Raw genomic sequence first — 20589 nt, forward strand, 5'->3', positions numbered from 1 at the left:
GATGCTCTATAACACCTCAGTCCGAGGTCTCTGTGATGCATTCGGGTGGCTCCTGAGATCTTTCTCAAATTTGAAGCTTGCAAAAGGTATGTGAGGCACTTACAATATTTAGAGGATTGTTTAACATACAGTCCTACATGGACTCATGTCTCAGTTAACTGTCTAACATTGCAGAGCATTTTATATGGATACTTTGTCCACAACCTCTGTGGAAGAAACCATGTATATGGGAAGTGAAGAAGAAGAAGAAGATGAGGAGACAAATGGAAGTGAAGAGGAGGACAAAGGTAGGATAACCCTTGGTGGGTTATGTGTTTGATTCAGATCAGATCAGAGTACCTGACATTTAGATCTTTCAGATGATTCGCAAACAGATCAGTCATCTGTAGGGAAGCAGCAGAGACCAGCCTGGGCTCCATGTTTCTTCTACAGAGCTGGGAAAGAGGTGTACAACTATGTCGGCCAGGAGATCATCATTCAAGAGGCTCTGGACTCGTATGCTGGCATGATATGGCCGGCAGTGAGTAGCACTGTTTCCCTGATTTGAAAGCTTGCATGCAATCATTTTCTCTAATATTACCAGCTTCTGTCTTGTATCACAGACCTTCTGTATTTCTTTGACATTTTGATCAAATATTTTTGTGAAGTTTTCAACCACGTTGCATCATCATCATCACTCAGATGGACACAGAAGCTCAGCTAGCTGACTTTGCATCCATGAAATGTGTTTGTGACAACTGTGAAGAAATCTGAAGATTTCACAAGGATTATCTCCACAACAAACTTGGTGAACTCATCAGATAACGCAGTCCATTTGATTGGGTCAAAATTTTAGTTACTTTTTTATGTAAGTGCTTCAAATATTGGCAAGAAATTTGTATTTTAATCACTTACATTAACTGCTGTGAGAAGTGCTGCACTGAAATTTGCGGTACATACAAAACAAATGTCATCAGTACTTCTACTCCTCAACAACTGCAGTAAACACTAAAACAAAAAAACAACCTCACCAGTTCTGGATACCCCTGCCCACAGATTTTTGAGGTTCTTGGCAGGCTGGTTGCTGGAACAAGGGGGTCAGACACATGCTCTGTCCCCCTTGTTCTTCTTGTTGCTGAAAATAATTTTTAATGACTCTGGCTGAATGTTTGAGCTTGCTGCAGAAGGAATATGGGACAGAATCATCGAGAAAGAATGATCCTACTCTGTATTTGAATATAAAGTGCTTAAAATTGATATAGGGAGTCAAAAAAGGATGCTTAGAAAAGTAATGGATATAGAGTCTTGCAGTTCATCGTCCTGCTGCATAACCGAAATGTGTTTTATGGCATGAACTGATTGCTGGACATTCTTCTTCAGGATTTTTCTGGTAGAGAGCAGAATTCATGGTTTTATCCGTTACAGGAAGTTGTCCTGACACTCCAAAGCACTATCACGCTATCACCAGAATGTTTGACTGTTGGTATGATGTTTCTTTTATGAAATTCTGTATCACCTTTAAGGTAACAGGATTCAAATGTTGTAAAAAGTTAAACTTCGGTTGATAGTGGATTTCTCCTTGGAGCTCTCCCATTGATGCCATCTTTGCCCAGTCTCTTTCTTATTGTCAAATCAAGAACTCTGACCTGGACTGAGGCAAGTGTGGCCTGCAGCTCTCGGTTGTTCTGGGGGTGGGGGGCTCCTGAATGAGTCGTTGATGCACTCTTGGGCTAATTTTGGTAGGCTGGCCACTCCTAGGAAGGTTGAGCACTGCTCCGAGTTTTCTCCATTTGTGGATAATGGCTCTCATTGTGGCTCACTGGAGTCCTAAAGCCTTAGAAACAGCTTTGTAACTTTTCCAGTCTGGTAGATGTCAATGTGTTACTTTTTGAGAGGTTTTAGTCTATTTCGCTTTGTCAAACAGGCTGACATTAACTAAATCGAACAGGGTTTGCTAATTATAAAGAGAAGATTAAATATGTACATATGTCCTCAGGGGTTGGCTCTCTGTCATTACCTGGACACTCATCGAGAACAGATCAATCTCGTGGATAAAGCAGTCCTGGAGATCGGAGCAGGAACCGGCCTTGTGTCTGTCGTAGCAGCACTCCTTGGTACATAGGCAGAGATGAAGCTGTTTTCAGAGAGCTGCGAGGTTCTACATGTTTTGTTATTTCTCTTTCAGGTGGCTGGGTCACAGCCACAGACCTACCAGAGGTCCTGAACAACCTGAGGGTCAATTTGTGCAGGAATACCAGGGGCCACTGCAGATACACGCCCCAGGTAGCAACTTTGTCATGGGGCTATGACCTGGAGCGCACTTACCCATCATCGGTCTACCGCTACGACTACGTGCTAGCAGCCGATGTGGTCTACCATCATGACTTCCTGGATGAGCTCCTGGTCACCATGAAGCATTTCTGCAAACCGGGAACAACTCTAATCTGGGCCAACAAGGTCAGGTTTGAGTCTGACTTGACTTTCACTGAGAACTTTAAAAAGGCCTTTAACACAAGCTTATTGGCCGAGGATGGAGAGATGAAGATCTTCATGGCAACAAGTAGAGACTGAAAGGCCAAAGAGGTGTGGATAGATTTCCTGAGACACTCCCATGGGATAAGCCATTGAAGTGTACGAATTGCCAGCAACTCAAATGGATCCATTGAAATGATCCAGTGTTTACTAATGCTGCTATGAGCTTGAACTAAAATTTGTTACCTGCTGTTTTATACATGTTGGTGGGGGATAAAAGAAAAATCTGAGGAGATGAGTGTGAGTTTGGATCTGCTGTGGCAGTGACGTTTGCTAAACAAATGTTCGGATACCAAATTCAAGGATGCTGAAAATGTGTTGTGAAAATCATCTGCCTTCTATGGTGCAGTCCTTTCTAGACTCATTAGACACTTTCCCGGGGGTGCGTGTTACACTGGTTGACAATAACCTTCATATAGGAAAATTTTCTATATCATGCTGATAACACACATCCTGTACACTTTTGTAGAGTTATATTACATCCCCCAACACTCTATACTCATATTTTGTAATTAATACTTAAATAGAGTCAATACACACTTACCTACCACTTTATTACTGGGTTGGACCCACTTTTTTTTTCGTCAGAACTGCTTTAATTCTTCATGGGATAGATTTAAACACGTCTCAGAGATTTTGTTCCATGTTAACAACAACCACTCTGCAACTATTTGAGCTTTGGGACATTGTGGATTATCCCGATAGAAGTTAACATCAGAAGACAGGTACACTGTGGTCATAAAGAGTCAATACTTAAGTTGTGCTGTTAAAAATATCCTCCACACCATTACACCACCACTAGCTTAAACCATTGATCCAAAGTAGGATTCATGTTGTTTACATCTCATTTTGACCCTAAACATCACAGCAGAAATCCAGACGTTTTTACAATCTTCTGTTGTCCAATTTTGGTGAATCCATGCGAGTAGCCTCAGTTTCCTGTTCTTAGCCAACAGGAGTAGTGGTGGTCTTCTGCTACTGCTTCAAGGTTTGACATGCTGTGTGTTCAGAGATGCTCTTCTACATACCCTGGTTTTAATGGGTGATCGGCTTCCCAACAACCTAACATATTCACTTTCCCCCCAAAAAATCAGACTTTTTATCCTTGAAGGCCTATAAATAGTCAGTTTAATGCAGATGGTTTTGTTGTTGTTTAGACTTGAACTGTCTTTTAAGATGACTTTTAGCCATCTTTTTCCTCAGATGGTAGTATAAGAGGCAGCTTCTCAGATGTAAAGATTTTCTCTTAAATATACTGTGTTTGGGATAAAACAAATCATCTGAACAGGACTCACTGGGCTGTGGGGTATGGAGGGCCATAAGTGCCAAAAGGAATTATATTAAACACACCATTAAAGAACTGTGATTAATTAAAATTGGAAGTAGACAAATGTCAAACAAGTCAAATATTTAGTCAATAGAATGTCATTAAAATAGGAAAAAAATATTAAATGGCTTAAATGAAGTGAATTGAAATTGAACTTTTTCCCCCAATTTTAAGTATTTATTTTATTCATGTTCGGCTCTCTCGGCCCTCCACAGTAAGTATAAAGAAGCTATGAAATGTCTTTTTTTGGCATGTCAGCTGTACCGTTTTTAAGTCTCTTTTGCTGTATGTGCAAGTGATGCTCAGTGAACACGTGAATTCTTCCAAATATTTTTATTCAGTGTCATTTTTCTGATTGTGACTTATTCCATGTGACCACAAAATAGTGACAGTAGCTCGGGGTCTTTCCCACGTCATCAAGGAAGAATAGGTATAAAATAATACTAAGAGCATACAACCATATCTCGTAACATTTGATAAAATATTGGCATTTACTAGATTTTATGACTATAAATATAAACACAACCGTAAGAAGCTTTTCTGAAGTCTTTCTCGACACCAGCAGAGTGAGAGCAACGGATATGAGACGTCTGTTTGGTGCCATGAAGTGGACGGTAAAGTCCTGTGGTGAACGTTAAGGCCTTTTTAAAATTATTTTAAAAGTGAAACTGTCATTGGCAGCGTGTAATTGTTGATAGCAGAGCCCTGAACGCAACATCTGTCTGAAAAACAATCCAAAACTCCAGAAAAAGGAGAAAAGAGAAGATTTTAAAAAAGAAAAATGGATTCCAGCAGAGAAACCTGAGACTGCTGCTGAGAAGCTAAAAACAGAAGAATGATTTGTGACCACCGATTCACCCCCAGAAGAGATTTTTCTGCTCCCCTTGAGGACAAGAGGCTCGAAAGCAGCTGCTTTTACATTCGTAGGCATGGACCTTCCACTTGAGAGAGGTCTTAAAACAACATCAGGGAAAGATGAGACCATAAACAGTCACAAAATCCACACCGGAGGGTGAGGGTTCATCTTCACACGTGGGGCGTGACACCACCACCACCTCCTCTCCGATATGGTTTATGCCTTCATACATGCAGCGATGATTAAACAGCTTAACGTGGAAAATCGTTCTTTGGTTAAAGTGATGAAACAGAAATCATACTTTAAGTTTTATGGATTTAAAGAAAAAAAAAAGGGGGGGGGGGGGGGGGGGGAGAGATCTGTCCATGTTAGATACACCCTTAAATACAACCCTTTGAATTTTTGCTGAACAGCTTTCAGAAGCATGTTGTGAGGTTTGTCTATTTTTAGAAGCATTTTTTCCATCTACACCGTTTTCCTATGCTTGCACACGGCAGCGTCGACCATTTACACATCACATCGTCACTACATGAAGAAAAAGCATGCACAAAGCCTCAGAGCCGCGCCCATTCCAAGGTAAGGAGGAGAGGAAAATAAAATGTACATTAGCTGCAAACCTCACTCACTTCTCACACACACACTTTTCAGCAGATGAGCATTGTGTATCATAAACTCTGAGCTCTACTCAGGCACCAACCTCGCCTGGATTATTTTGAGTAGAGAAACATGTGGCACATGGCAAATGTCCAGACCTATTAAGTTCAAAGAAAAAAAACAAAAACAAAAATCACAACTTGCAGAAGCTGTAATTTAAGGTCTGTGTAAATTAGATAAATTGGACAAAAGCACTGTGTTAGTCCTCAAAAGCAAAAAACAAAACTTGTGCTCAGCTCCCCTCTAAATGGCTTTCGTTACAGTCTCGCTGGGAGAAATGTCGATGTACACAAAAACACCCTCACAAATAATATTCACTCACAGACACGCACACATGAAAACAACATCAGAGGATACAGTCAGCGATTAAAAATCATTCAAATAGAAACTGAAAATCCGCTTCCAAAAAACTATGCTTCCTTACATCCTAGAAGACATGCATATACTCAAAACACATCGATTAGAATATTTTTGTGTTATATACCTATTGCATCTTAATATACTGTAAGTTATGAGTGTATGTACATTATTTTATGACACTGTGTACATGTGCAACGCCGTGACTGCTGCACAGAAACTCGTCTTAACACTGTGTGAAAGTTTTACGATGAAACCAGATCCGAACATCCTACCGCTGCCCGCGACTGCATCGTGACGTTAGTGAGGTCTGTTTTAGGTGGTTGTCGAAGGCGGCGGTGACGCAGCGAGCACGCGGCTCGTCGCGCTGCTGATACGAGCTTCGACGCATCCGTCGACACCACTGAAGGTTGATGGGTGAAAGCGGATGAGCGCCTCCTGTGGTCAAATCCTCCCCCTACGACCTGTGTTTCATCCCATCAGAAAAGGTCAAGGTACATGAAGAAAGGCACCTCAAAACTGTTGTGTGTTCTGAGACAGACAAGAATAAATGGTAGCTTTAACCCAGGCGGGCTGGACAATCAAAAGAAAAGAAAAAAGGGAGATTGAGCTCTGTCTGTGACTCCCTTTTAACTCAAGGATCAGGCGCCGTGTGTCTGCACGTGTGCAGCAGCGAGTCCTCCGTCTTCTCTCTGAAGTATAACAGCAAGCTTTGAGTAGTCAGTTTGTTTTCTTCGCTAATAAACCGGGTCGTGGCCCTTTTGTTTTTTTACAGTATTTACACCAGACAATGAGGTTTTTCATGTGAAATGAAGTCCAGACAGCTGAGAATGGGGTGGATGTGAACGCCTCCAAAAATCTGTGGATGACAGCAAAATAAAGGACGACGACTGAGCTGCAGGGTCAAGCCCACCCTCGAGAGAGTTCAGAGCTCTTAAAAACTCATTTATTGGTTGTTTTTCTTGCTGAACAGCCGAGGCTGCTCGACAACATGTTTAAAGGTAACTTCAGGATGAGCATGATCCCTCCACTTACACTCGCCGTCATCATTTATTTGGTGTTCATCAACAATTACATTTAAAAAAAAAAAAAAAAATCTGAGGAGGCAGCTGGTTGGTTGAATGCATAGACCATGTGACCCTGAGGGACATGATATCGTAGTTGTCATGTGATGGGACCGTGGGTGGCTGTGCTGCCCGAGCGTGCATGCAGGTGTGTGCGCGCCGTTGCCTAGAACAGCGTGTAGTCGGCGGGGTACATGACGGGGAGCCAGTTCTCGCTGAAAGCAGCGCAGTGTGTCCATCCGAGGTGACGCATGAGCTGAGGAACGAGAAACAGAAAAAAAAAAGAATAATTAAAAATCACTGCAGTGAAAAAGACGTCATTATGTGCTGGCCGTCACTGCTGCCGTACCTGGATGGAGTTCTTCATGTTTTCTTTGCTGGGCTTCTCCTCCACCATCTTTGAGGCGTATTTTAAAGCCCGCCCGTACATCTTGTTCACCAGAGCGTGTTTATATGAAAACATCAACACCTGAGCAGCCAAGGCAAAGAAACACAGAAAGAAAACTTTAGCCATGACCCCAAATCTTAAAAAAAACCCCAAAAAAAAAACAAAAAACCCAAAAGAAACAAACACCAATTTGACTTCTCTTACCTTGGACTCAGTTAGCTCCGCCCACTTCTGCACCTCCCAGAATGTATCCATCAGGGCTTTGGAAATGTTCTGCAGGATGTCATCAGAGCTGCTGGCCGCCTCCTCTGCAGGCTCTTCAGCCACCGTCTGCCCCGTGGCGACAGCCCCGGCGCCATCCTGCGACGAGGGGGGCAGGAGGAGCTGGTCGGCAAGAGCGCAGCCCTTCCTGCACAGAGCGTCGAGCAGGGACGACTTCTGCTTCTCCATGTCGCTGATACACAAATATTACCAGAGGTCAAGAGCAGCACGGCTACGTTAAGCCTAATTGTGCTTTTGTTTTATTGTTCTTCAGTTTGTCATTTTTCCATTATGCGTTTTATCCTATTGTAACGTGTCCTTGGGTGTCTTGAAAGGCGCTTTATAAATTTATTATTATTATTGTTCTTTTTTTTTTTATAAAAAAACAAACAAATAAAGGAGCCTAAATTCTAAAATGTACTTCATGTACAACTAAGGTAAAGAATGCCTGTTTATAGAACAGAATGCCTGGAGTTTGCAGAAAAATATGAGCCAGGTCACAAAACAACATCAAGGGTTTTTTTCTAGTAGGTTTTCAATGGATTGAAGAGTTGAGCTCTTGTTTGAGCTGCCAAAAACAAACTAAACTAATAAAATTTGTTATGTGTGGAACACCTTCTCAGGGGTTCATGCTTAAGCTAGACTGAAATATTTACTAAAACTAGTTTGTGGTGTTAACGCTGCTCCTTGGAGCAACATACCTCTTGATAGAAGCGGCGTCCGGCCGTGGGTCCGTCTTCATGGTGAGGTAAACAGCCAAGGCTGTCTGGTCGATGCGGGAGATGACGAGGTCTGCTGCTGACACCACCTCCTTGAGGCGTTTCACACGCTCCTTAAACGTAAACAAAAGAAAAAAATGACTGTGAGTCAACAAGGTCGCACAGTTTAAACTCCGTCCCACGACTCCTGGCACATTCCCCGTTCCTCTTTCACCTTTTCCGAGTCCAGCTGGTGGAGCCTTTGCACATGCAGTGCCAGGTAGTCGGCGTAGTTTTCCATCAGTTCGTCATAAACAGCGCTGGAATCTAACCTGAACGGTAAAAGGTGACACACGGATGAGCGAGAAATGAAGCCGAGTTGAAGCGTTGGCGGACATAAGAGATGAGAAAGTGCACACACTTGGTCATCCACTGAATCTTCAGATCCCTCATAGCTTCTGCAAACTCGTCCTTAACGTCCTTCTCCTTCTCTCCTTCCTTGTCCTTCTCCTTCCCTCCATTCTTTGTTTTGTTGGGAGCAGGAATTAAGTGGTAGAAGACGGGAACGACATCCTGCATAAATGTACACACACACACGCACGCACAAAACAAACAAACAAACCAGCTCAGTCGAAATAAAGTCATTCAACCTTCAACATAATCCATCATCATATCCCAAATTCTCACCCTCTGCTAACTTAAAGCACCAAAATCCTCCCGTTTCACTGATTTTTAAATTAAGGAAAAAATACCCAGTTATAAAAGTTTCAATTATAACTAAAAAGATAATTGTATTGACCACCAGAAAACTAACTACTCTGTCGAACAATTCATCAAAGAACAGAAATACTGACATGCTTTGAAATGATAAAGCAGAAGTAACAAATCCTAGCTTAAGGCAAAGAGTAAGCCATTTCCAGATGGTAGGAGAGCAGTGGACGCTCTGTTGTACAGTGTTTCTAGCTCATCCAGTACCTTTTTAAACTTCCCTTGTCGTTTTGCTGAGGCCTGCCCCTGGTGGTCAGAATAACACACAGTAAGGAAGAGACAACACAAGCACACCAGAAAAAAGGATTCTCTCTTTATTTCATCCTCACTGGCAGACTCGGAGAGTCCGCACACCTACCTGTTGCTCACTAAACGTGTGGTCTTAGATTTAAATCTAAACACATCTGATCTACTTATTTCCTTTATTCCTGCAGCAGGGAAAACTGAATGCAATCAGTGCATTATCAGAACTATATAGGTTCTGATAATTATATAAGTATAAGTGGAAAACACTGATCTGTAAATGGCTGCTAGAGTTCAAACTGAAGTCTTTTGCGCCGCAGCCACCAAGTAAAGCCACGAACACACACAAGCTTAAAATAAAAAAAAATAAAATAAAAAAAAAAAGGGAAAGAAAGACATTAAGAGTTGATTCACGAAGCGTCTTTAGGGAAGTTAAAGTGAGTGCTTGCAAACTAAGAAAAACCAAGAGAACAGGCTCTGCACACAAAACAAAACAATTGTAGAGCAAATTTTGGCAGGGTTATTGCAAACAGCCCCCAGGCCCAGTGGTAAGTAGCAAATCCCCCTCACATTAATTTAGTTGGGAAAAAAATCTTTGTCTTTTCCAACTAAAATTCTTCCAAATTTTCCAAACAATCGGACTCAGCTGTATTCAATGTGTGAGAGAGCCGCATTTACCACATTAGATTGATTCTGGATTGAAACAGAAGCCAAATGAATGAGAAAAAAAATATATCAAGCTTCAACTTCAACAGGTTTGTGCGTGGAGGGGAGCAATCGAGCACCGGTGTTTTCTGATCCTCAGGACTGCGAGTCCTGCCGGCTTCACATTAAATGCATCTAAGTGAATGCTTGGCAGGAAATGTGAAATCCAGCACGACTTTGGGTCCTGATGAGCAGGACCACATATTTCTTTGAAGTATCGAAGTTTACAAAGAACAAAGCTACTCACAGCTTTCTTGCCATACTCGCTCTTGGGCACGACGAGAGAGCCTGAAAGGTAGCATCCTGGACTCGTTCCCTTCGGGATCCTGTAAACAAAGTAAAGGAAGAAAGAGAATAAATTCAGAATTATAAATAAAGACTCACATATTTTAAAGGTGAAGTATTTTCACACTGGTTTGTGGTCCTGTTTTGAAGTCTAGAGATAATGATCATCATCATGGTTACAAAAACCTGGTCTGACTGTGACACCACATGCTCACTGACGAGTCAGTCATTAGCCAACGAGCTTGCAGCTGCATACCACAGAGAGTATCTGTGGTAATTGAAGTGGATGAAATGAAATGTTGCGTGTAAAGAGCAACCAAATCTATTTAGAGACCAAAAATGGTGCTGCGGTGCAAGGCCACAGGAAATAAAGAGTTTTGGAGCATGGATATGCAGACTAAATATGTCTGGCCCCTTGGTGGGTTTGACTCACTTGTCATCTGGCAGGCCTGTGACGTAGAAAGGCTGTGTGGCACCCGGGGACAAGGTGACAGAATTCACCTTCTTCTTGGCCATGAGGGCAGCGCGATGTGTCTCGTAGACATCCAGGCTGAGGGTGGTGGAGAGACGGTGAGAAACCACGAACGGCAGATCCTTAAGTCGCTCCAGCTCACTGGACTGCTCGTGGCGGACCTGCAGCCGGATAGTGTAGTCTCCCTTTTCCAGCTTTAAAGAATACTGTAAAAATAAAACATTTCTTTTTTTAAAATCCACTTTCCCATCATCATAAAGCAGGTACAACCTGCAGGTATGAAGGAACGGTTCAGAAATGCGTGTACAGGCATTCCTTGTGGCATGGTCTTCATGTGTACCTGGTGTGGATAGGCGTCACCAGAGCCCAGCAGTCTCTTGTTCTGGTCAAACAGCATCCAGAGCTGACTGTCAAACTCTGACTCGTACAGCAGCTCACACAGCATTGGGCAGCTGGGTGTAACTTCTCCACTCTTGGGCTGAAAACAAGCAGGAGAAGATTATACACACATGGCCAAAAAAAAAAAAAAAAGCTACGTTTTCCTCTTCATATGTTGTGCAGGTGGTTTTACCTGGTGAAAGCTGTAGGTGAGCACGATCTCATAGAGTTGTCTGTTATCAGGCAGAACATCCCTCATCCCCAACGCTTTTATCTTTGAACTTAAGGGCCTACAAAACAGACAATGGGCTCAATAAAGGAGCTACAACTAAAGTTAGAACCAAATTGTGCACACCTACACTCACCTCAGAGGCTGAACCCACGACTTGAGGGTGATAGTTGGAGACACTTCTTCGTATCTCAGTGGTGAAAACACTTCGAAACTCGTCACTCCCTCCGAGGCATGCTGCGCAGTCACAAACCAGAGTCAGAAAAGAGACAGAAGAGAACCGATACGGTCTGAGCAGCGTCTTAATTCCTGCTGTTGCTGTTCTCTTTGTTCTTACTATGTGCAGGGGTGACGGAGACGTGTTGAGCCCATGGAAGGCGATGGTGTAGTCCACCGTGACGTCACCCAGGCTCGCCCACCAGCGTGCAATGCAGAACTCTACCACTTTACCTGACTGGAGAAGAGATTATAAAGCACAGTGCTTATCCACACTGTTTTGTTTTTCCACATCATAATTTACATGTTGAATCCAAGCCAAGAGAATATAAATATACACACCAGAACAGGGAAAGCCTCAGTTAGTGAGCCTCTCTCCAATAGTGACGAGAACTTGTAGAACTCATTTGCTCTGTAGGCTTTCTGTTTGACCAGGTGCACTGCATGGAGAACAAACTTTGACGAGACGTCTCCCGAATGAGACGTCAGTGTGACCTCTGCAAGAGAGAGACAAGAACAGAGGTTAAAAAAACAGAAGAAGAAGCAGAAGAAGAAGAAGCAGCAGCAGAAGAAGAAGGCTGTATCCCAATTCAGGGTCTGCAGCCTTAAAGGCCGCATTTTAAGGCCGATTACGTCACAGCGATGCGACGAAGGCTGTCCCAATTCGAAGACTGCTCGAAATGCGGTCCTCAAATGCGTCCTTCATTTCCCTGAATTTTAAGGACGTGGCGGTGTAGACTTCGTGGCCCAACATATCCCAGAATGCATAGCGCGGCGGTGGTGTGGATAATTTTGCCGGGAAAAAAAACGGCGGATAAGGGGCGCCCGAAGAGTAAACTTTAAGTAAGTACTGAATATTATGTCACTTATTTATGTGCAAATGTTTAATAATGAAGAACATTAAAACATTACTGTTGGCCACATGTCGGCAAAGTTATGTGACATTAGTGACGTTTGTACTAACTTGGTCTTAAAGCCTTTACTTTAAAATATACGCCGTTCAATAGCTGATCTTAATCAGAGAATGATCAAAGCTCATGTAGAAACAAACAAACAAACAAACAAACAAAAGATTTTCTCCTTCATTTCTGTCAGACAATGCTGTATGAAACGTATCCAGCTATTAGTATCATGGTTGCTAGGCAACCTGCGCAGCGCAACGGAGGCTAGACCATCCCATTTCACAAGCCTCCCACTTCCGGCCTTAGCGGTCTTTAAGTACGTGGCCATTGAGGATCGTTGATGCTGCGTACTTTAAGGCTGCAGACCCTGAATTGGGATACAGCCGAAGAAGCAGCAGCAGAAGAAGAAGAGCAAGAAGAAGAAGAAGAAGAGCAAGAAGAAGAAGAAGAAGAGCAAGAAGAAGAAGAAGAAGAAGAGCAAGAAGAAGAAGAAGAAGAGCAAGAAGAAGAAGAAGAAGAGCAAGAACAAGAAGAAGAAGAGCAAGAACAAGAACAAGAGCAAGAACAAGAACAAGAGCAAGAACAAGAACAAGAAGAACAAAGAAGAAGAACAAAAACAAGAAGAACAAAGAAGAACAAGAACAAGAAGAATCAGATTCTTCAATTATTCTGAGGCGTGCGCAATCAAGATATCCACTATATGGTCAAACATGTTGGGCTACACACCTAATTGTTGCGGTGCTTTCACTCCCTTTGCCACAGATATATAAAACAATATCAAACAGCCAGCCATGCAGTCTGCCTCTATAAACATTTGTGAAAGAATGAGTCATTCTAAAGAGCTCACTGAATTCGACTGTGGTGCTGTAATAGGATGGGCCCACGGCACCAAGTCAGAAATTTCTTCCATCCTAGATTTTACAGAATCAGCGAAGAGTGGTACTGCTGCAAAGTAAAAGCATTTAGGAAACGCACCAACTCAGCCATGAAGTGGCAGACCGCTTAAAGTTATAGAGAGCAGTCACCAACAGCTGAGGCTCACAGTGCATAAAAGTCACCAATGCTCTGCTGACTCAGTAACTGAAGCATTACGAGATCTTTTCACTGGATCTAAGCTATAATTAACAGTTGACTGTGCAATATGTAACAGTGAGGAAATTTCCCGCCTGGCTTATTGCACAGGTGACATTCTATCACATACCTTACTGGAATTCACTGAGCTCCTGAGAGCGACTCATTCTATCATAACTGTTTGTAAAAGTAGCCTTCATGGCTTGGTGTTTGATTTTACACACCTGTGATCATGGAAGCGGCTGGAACGCCTGAATTCAATGATATGAATACAGGGAGTGCAGAATTATTAGGTAAATGGGTATTTTGTCCACATCATCCTCTTCATGCATGTTGTCTTACTCCAAGCTGTATAGGCTCGAAAGCCTACTACCAATTAAGCATATTAGGTGATGTGCATCTCTGTAATGAGAAGGGGTGTGGTCTAATGGCATCAACACCCTATATCAGGTGTGCATAATTATTAGGCAACGTCCTTTCCTTTGGCAAAATGGGTCAAAAGAAGGACTTGACAGGCTCAGAAAAGTCAAAAATAGTGAGATATCTTGCAGAGGGATGCAGCAGTCTCAAAATTGCAAAGCTTCTGAAGCGTGATCATCGAACAATCAAGCGTTTCATTCAAAATAGTCAACAGGGTCGCAAGAAGCGTGTGGAAAAACCAAGGCACAAAATAACTGCCCATGAACTGAGAAAAGTCAAGCGTGCAGCTGCCAAGATGCCACTTGCCACCAGTTTGGCCATATTTCAGAGCTGCAACATCACTGGAGTGCCCAAAAGCACAAGGTGTGCAATACTCAGAGACATGGCCAAGGTAAGAAAGGCTGAAAGACGACCACCACTGAACAAGACACACAAGCTGAAACGTCAAGACTGGGCCAAGAAATATCTCAAGACTGGTTTTTCTAAGGTTTTATGGACTGATGAAATGAGAGTGAGTCTTGATGGGCCAGATGGATGGGCCCGTGGCTGGATTGGTAAAGGGCAGAGAGCTCCAGTCCGACTCAGACGCCAGCAAGGTGGAGGTGGAGTACTGGTTTGGGCTGGTATCATCAAAGATGAGCTTGTGGGGCCTTTTCGGGTTGAGGATGGAGTCAAGCTCAACTCCCAGTCCTACTGCCAGTTTCTGGAAGACACCTTCTTCAAGCAGTGGTACAGGAAGAAGTCTGCATCCTTCAAGAAAAACATGATTTTCATGCAGGACAATGCTCCATCACACGCGTCCAAGTACTCCACAGCGTGGCTGGCAAGAAAGGGTATAAAAGAAGAGAAACTAATGACATGGCCACCTTGTTCACCTGATCTGAACCCCATTGAGAACCTGTGGTCCATCATCAAATGTGAGATTTACAAGGAGGGAAAACAGTACACCTCTCTGAACAGTGTCTGGGAGGCTGTGGTTGCTGCTGCACGCAATGTTGATGGTGAACAGATCAAAACACTGACAGAATCCATGGATGGCAGGCTTTTGAGTGTCCTTGCAAAGAAAGGTGGCTATATTGGTCGCTGATTTGTTTTTGTTTTGTTTTTGAATGTCAGAAATGTATATTTGTGAATGCGGAGATGTTATATTGGTTTCACTGGTAAAAATAAATGATTGAAATGGGTATATATTTGTTTTTTGTTAAGTTGCCTAATAATTATGCACAGTAATCGTCACCTGCACACACAGATATCCCCCTAAAATAGCTAAAACTAAAAACAAACTAAAAACTACTTCCAAAAACATTCAGCTTTGATATTAATGAGTTTTTTGGGTTCATTGAGAACATGGTTGTTGTTCAATAATAAAATTATTCCTCAAAAATACAACTTGCCTAATAATTCTGCACTCCCTGTAGTTGAGTGACTGGTGTACACTATATTTCCAAACCCAATCTCATTTTTTTAACCTTCACCATCTTTAATATTAGCTTCCATCACTGTGACCGTATAGATATGATAGAAACGTTCATAGAATGGTACTGGGCACAAAAAAAAAAAAAAAAAAAAGCTGGTACCTGCAAGGCACCACTAAATTGCTGTGCACAAATTTGGAACCAACTATAGGAGTGATCCCGCAAGACCAAGCAATGATGCTTCCCCATGGAAATTAGTCCAACTTCTGCTACTTAGGGTTTGGCTAATGTGGGCCAGTTCTCTAAAGGGAGGCAGATCAGGCCCAGCATTAGCACAGTGTCAGTGGAAAACAGAGAGACACCAACCTGCCCAGGAGGCTCCCTGAGGAACAGTAATGAAGTGGCGTCTGATCTGGCCCGGTCTAAAGTGGACGTCTGTGAAACACACCTCATGACTACGACTGTCTATTACTCTGTAGGAAGAGAGAAGATCCATCAGACAGAGAAACACACAAACCTCTTATGCGGAGCGGGGGGCAAGCATGTACTGACTTACTTGGCAGGGATAACAACTGTGATTGGAACTCTGAATAGTGGCCCACAGGTAGAAGCTGCTGTATCATACCCACACACCTGAAAGACAAATTCAAAGTGAACGTAAGTGCACACAGACACATGAGCTCGATTTTTTGACTCATTCTGTCCTTCACGTGGTGCCCACCTCTGTGTAGTGGACTCCCTCTCTCAGTCCAACGGGGTCGATGCGGACGTTAATGTGACGACACTGGTTCATGAGCTCGAGGTGGGAGGGGCACTGGACCCACGGGGCAGCGCACGTGAGCGCCAAGTGAAGCTGCAGGTTGATTCGCTCAGAGTTTCCTGTGATGGAAGAAGAAGATAGCTACATTCTTAAAAAAAACAAACAAAAAAAAACAAAAAAATAAATAAATAAAAACATGATGTATGAAAGTACCTGTGTTCTCTGGAAAGATGGGCTCAATTCCAACTCCGTGATCAGTGGGTCCAAGAACGTGGGCTGGGTCCCTGAGGTAGATGCCTCTCTGTGTTCCCACACTTACCGAGAAGCCTAGGTGGCTTGTGGGTAAAGAGGCGTGCTGAGTGAGGTAGTCTAACGCCTTTTCCACCTGAGAGGAAGACAAAACGATACATTTGTTTAACATCTATCAGGGAAAGAAATGGCAGAATATCAGGTTGAAAGTCTTACAATCACAGTACCTGGATTATTCCATGGCCCTGTGCAAACACCTCGATGTCATCAACCTTCAGAGCAGTGTTTTCCAGCGCTCTTCTCACAGCAGGAGCTGAGGGATGGATCCCGTTCTGTTTCAATCCTTTTTCACAAAACAGCAAACACCAGCATCAGCTTTGAATTCACACACATTTCTCTACACACAGCAGGCTGAATTATCACATCTCACTAGACCCACCTGAGAGGACTAGTGCGATGCCGCCACAAGCGTTAGGTGATGACATGGATGTGCCGTTCATCAGCTGGGTACCACGAAGGGTCCAGTTGGGCACGGATGCAATGGCACCGCCAGGGGCGCTGATGCTGACCCCCAGGGCCCCGTCGGTACTGGGACCCCTCGATGACCAGGTGTACTGGTTCGGAGGCAGCTTCTCCCTCAGGGAGTATTCTGCCACCATCATGTCTGGCGTCACGTATGCGCCAACTCCTGCAGAATGAACAAAGCAAAAATGAAACCAAGCATGGCTGGACAGATGTTTTGATCCAGAGGTTATCAATCCGTGGTCCAGGACCCACTGCAGGCTTAACAGTTTGAGAAGCACTGGTTTCATCCGAGCGTGTACCTATAACACTGCTGGTGGTTCCTCCTGGGCAGCCGACTGTAGTGAGGCAGGGGCCGTTATTTCCCGCGCTTGACACAAAGATCACGTTGTGTTTCTGCACAGCTTCAGTGATCACCTCACAAATCCTCCTGAAGGACAAAAAGACAGCGACAAATGAGTAACAGTAAGCAACGAGGAGCTACAGAGGCAGCGCCTGCTCTCCATGTACTTACCCTGAATTGGGCCAGTGTGTGGCCTCCCCATAACTATAGTTAACCAGGTCACACTTGTAGTTGATTACTTCAATCATCTTTAAATGACAGACAAATAAAGAATAAAATGGTGCAAACATATACAGATATTTTCTTTAAATCTATATTCTCAGGACTTTGAGGAATATACCGCGCGGATGAGCCCTGTGCCTGTTTCCATGGTGCTGAGGCGGGTGTCTCCAATCTTCAGAGCCAGGATTTGGGCACCCGGGGCCACACCATTACGTTCGGGCTCCTCTGGGAAGTAGCCTGCTGCGATGCTTGCCACATGTGTCCCGTGAGCCCCTTTAGGAGCGCACAAGCAGCATTAGATCATGTGTGAATACCCGACTATTAGGCATATTAGGAATCTAATGCGCTGGGATGGCTCACCTCCGCTGGTGACTATGCAGAGCGTGTTGCCGTCATCATAAATATTAACAGAATAGTTAAGCATCTCGACAGTTCCTAACGTGGCATACTCATGTGACTCTCTGTATGAGCTCAGCACAGTGCACTGGGACAGCTCTCCGCACTCTGAAGTGTCAACTACAGCCCTAAAGGGAACAAATCACAAATAGATTACTGGTAAACAAGGGAAGGTTGTGAAAAGAAAGGGTAAAAAAAAACAAAACAACAACAACAACAAAAAACTGTAAGGATACAGAAGGGGAAAGAAAATTAAAGGTGGCCGTACTTCCATGTGACGCCATCGTGCCAAAGCACACAGTCATATACAGGCCCAGGATCACTGTACTTCTTTTCTAGCGATGCCAGGAGCTCTGACTGACACTGCAACTCTTCTTTCTGCAACTTCTCAATCTGTGGAGAGACTGAAAGATGAGAGATACAGTCGAGGCATCCCATGCTAGTAAAGGGTGCCTAACTACACTTGGAAAAGGCAAGAAATGAAGCCCAATACGTTAGATCCTCTCACATTCCCTCCTTATTCCTCTTGGTGATAGCAGCTATTCTTGCTGCTCCATTTTCTTTGTCACTTCCGATTTTGATCTTTCAAAATTGTTTATCACCATTCTTGTTCAATAATCAGCCCACAATCCCACTTCTTTAAATGTATTATTTGTGCCATTCTCACTTTCTCTTCTCCAAGTCGCTCTATGAATTTATAAATGTACATATTTTCTAACATAAACGTTGCCTTTTTCTCTCTCAAATGACCTCAAGGGAGCAGGTCTGACCTGTGAGGGGTTTGGATGAGCGAGGTCAAACTCTTCCGTCTTGCGGCAAACCTCAGCGAGTGCTGCTCTGTGTGGCGGATCCCACATCTTCTCCTTTCGCTCTTTCTAGTAGTCAAAAACCACAAAAAAAAAAATCCAATAACTCTCCAACACAACACACAGTCTAACATACAACTCAGGAAATAATCTGAGCTTAGGAGCTGTCAACAGGGACACTTCAATTATGTTTTTCCCATCATTCATTCATCAGGTGGGTGTATTATATGAAAAAAAGCTATAAACTCTTTACAAAACTTTCCAAGTATGGATAATCAATTCAGAATAAAGGTCAGAAATCCTATCAGTTCACTGATTTCAGATGGATTTTCTATGAGAGGGAAGAGGACAATTCAGCAAGTTTTTCTGTGTTATCGCTAAAGCTGACTGAAGTGTTGAAACATCAGGAAAAAATGCCTGTCTGTGACTCAGGTGGCCAGAAGCTCCAATGCCATGAGTCTTTTGAACAGTTGCTATCATGTCCAAGCTTAATTGTCCACGTGTCAGGCGTACTGGGCTTTGTGCTCAACACTGTGTCAGACAAAATGAAGTAATAATGTCACCTCTTCCTACCTGTACTCTTTCTTTCAGAGCCTTGGGGAAGAACTCGTAGCCATTTTTAACTCCAATGCGATACTTCCCTGATGGATTGACCCAAGCAGGAAGGATCTGGACGATGTTAAAAAAAAATATGCAGTGTGAAACAGATGTAAAAGAGCGCCTATAAAGGAATGTTTTTAATGTTTGTGTACGTTGAGGTGTTTATATACTGACCTTGAGTGTTCTGCCAGAGAGGCCGGTGATTGTCCCATCTTTAGGCTCCACCACAGTGGTCATGTTCACGTCACCACTGCCTGTCGTATCAATGATGTCAACAATCTTTGGCTTCCCCTCAGTTGTAACCTAAGAGAACAAAAAAAATTTGTAAGAAATCAGCAATCCACTAGAATGCAGACAGAAAAAGGTGCAAATCATAACTGGTATCTTACATTGAATGGGGAGGGGTGTGTGGACAGCAAACTAAATGAATCGTCATCCATAAATCAGCTAAGTAACTCAGCCGGTAAAATGATACCTGAAAAAGCTCAACGTGTTTTTTTAACATGAGGATTTGTTTACTACCAGAGAAGCAGTCAGTTTCAGTCTCAGCCCCTCAAGCATGACTGAAGCAAGAGAACAGAAAATAAGCTCAATGTATTATGAAAGCTACCCAGCTAGACTTACACATGTGCACTGGCAGGTTTAGACTAACATGTGGTGTTTAACACTGTGTTGGTCGGCTTATTTTCTTACGTTGTGACTTGGCAGTTTGGATAAAGTTTCAGAGTTTACGGATCACTTATCAAAACGCCAAATACGCTTAATTTACTCTGCCTTGCTACTATTAAGCTAGCTACATCCAGTCAGCGTGTAAATCTAATAGTGTAAACACTGGAATAAAGAGGGGTAAAAAAAACCCAAAAAAACCCCACGAAAATAATTCAGCGGCTAGCTTCCAGGCTGTCATGCTAGCACACATTTTAACTTACTGGCTAACTGTACGCCAGATTAGCACGGAAATACACTCTGACAGCAGGGGTAAACACACACTACTAGCTGCTTTGCCTTGATATGGTTGTCATTGTGGCGTTAAGTTACCTACTGGTGTATCCACATATGCTAAGTATCTAGCTAGATAGCTAGCCGCTGCCGTTGTATACCAATGAAGTGAATGAGTCGGCCCTTTAGCTTCGCTAGCTTCCGCCAACTAGGTCGTAGCTTAACACGAGGCAGCCGGTCAGATCTACCTGCATGCCGGGGGCCCCGGGATCCACGCCGGTGTCGAGGATGGCGATGAGCACCCCTCGGCCGTCATACTCGGGGAACCGGGTGAGGTAAGAGGCAGCGCCGGTTTCTTTTTTGGGGAGCAGCCCGTGGAAGGGGAATGGCTCTTCGGTAGAATGAGCAGCCATGATCGGAAGAGCGACAATGAAAACAAAGCAGCGAAATGGGGAAGAGAGCAACAGTACGCGTGTGGGACTGACGGGGAGGAGAGCTGGTTAAAGGGGCAGTACTTCCAGTAACCCCAGGC

General features: G+C 43.5%; 2 protein-coding genes across 4 annotated transcripts; one reads left to right on the top strand and one right to left on the bottom strand.

The window, feature by feature from the left end:
- Positions 1–4166, top strand: mettl21ca (methyltransferase 21C, AARS1 lysine a). The gene is made up of 5 exons (XM_085456250.1): positions 1–86; positions 175–287; positions 360–520; positions 1976–2093; positions 2165–4166. The coding sequence occupies exons 2-5, from the start codon at positions 185–187 to the stop codon at positions 2548–2550; spliced, it is 768 nt and encodes a 255-aa protein (XP_085312376.1). The 5' UTR covers positions 1–86; positions 175–184; the 3' UTR covers positions 2551–4166.
- Positions 4167–6464: 2298 nt separating this feature from the next.
- On the bottom strand, positions 6465–20589 carry tpp2 (tripeptidyl peptidase 2). Of its 3 annotated transcripts, none has more exons than XM_085456129.1 (29): positions 20306–20589; positions 19293–19421; positions 19092–19187; positions 18483–18587; positions 17981–18105; positions 17677–17840; positions 17435–17589; positions 17266–17342; positions 17054–17181; positions 16669–16917; positions 16457–16572; positions 16194–16365; positions 15942–16099; positions 15777–15853; positions 15587–15693; positions 11755–11909; positions 11534–11650; positions 11333–11433; positions 11161–11257; positions 10930–11067; positions 10551–10795; positions 10080–10158; positions 9092–9130; positions 8538–8689; positions 8352–8448; positions 8120–8250; positions 7362–7611; positions 7119–7238; positions 6465–7025 (listed from the first exon to the last, which is right to left on the bottom strand). In XM_085456129.1, the coding sequence occupies exons 1-29, from the start codon at positions 20468–20470 to the stop codon at positions 6936–6938; spliced, it is 3834 nt and encodes a 1277-aa protein (XP_085312255.1). In that variant the 5' UTR covers positions 20471–20589; the 3' UTR covers positions 6465–6935. The 3 variants fall into 3 exon arrangements, with proteins under 3 accessions (XP_085312255.1, XP_085312269.1, XP_085312260.1); XM_085456143.1 differs by lacking the exon at positions 20306–20589 and adding an exon at positions 19508–19870; XM_085456134.1 differs by lacking the exon at positions 9092–9130.

Source organism: Copadichromis virginalis, linkage group LG1 (genome assembly GCF_057382275.1).
Source record: "Copadichromis virginalis isolate Kocher_CV1m ecotype Utaka linkage group LG1, C_Virginalis_male_GT1.1, whole genome shotgun sequence".
Taxonomy (NCBI): domain Eukaryota; kingdom Metazoa; phylum Chordata; class Actinopteri; order Cichliformes; family Cichlidae; genus Copadichromis; species Copadichromis virginalis.

What these genes read in the sequence shown, in the direction of transcription:
- mettl21ca (XM_085456250.1), top strand. Translation starts at nt 185, where the DNA reads ATGGATACTTTGTCCACAACCTCTGTGGAAGAAACCATGTATATGGGA. An exon ending in AAGTGAAGAGGAGGACAAAG is followed by an intron (nt 288 to 359) that starts GTAGGATAACCC and finishes TAGATCTTTCAG; the next exon opens with ATGATTCGCAAACAGATCAG. An exon ending in CTGGCATGATATGGCCGGCA is followed by an intron (nt 521 to 1,975) that starts GTGAGTAGCACT and finishes ATATGTCCTCAG; the next exon opens with GGGTTGGCTCTCTGTCATTA.
- tpp2 (XM_085456129.1), bottom strand. Translation starts at nt 20,470, where the DNA reads ATGGCTGCTCATTCTACCGAAGAGCCATTCCCCTTCCACGGGCTGCTC. An exon ending in GCACAGGGCTCATCCGCGCG is followed by an intron (nt 17,343 to 17,434) that starts GTATATTCCTCA and finishes TGTCATTTAAAG; the next exon opens with ATGATTGAAGTAATCAACTA. An exon ending in TCAGGGAGCCTCCTGGGCAG is followed by an intron (nt 11,910 to 15,586) that starts GTTGGTGTCTCT and finishes TCTCTCTTGCAG; the next exon opens with AGGTCACACTGACGTCTCAT.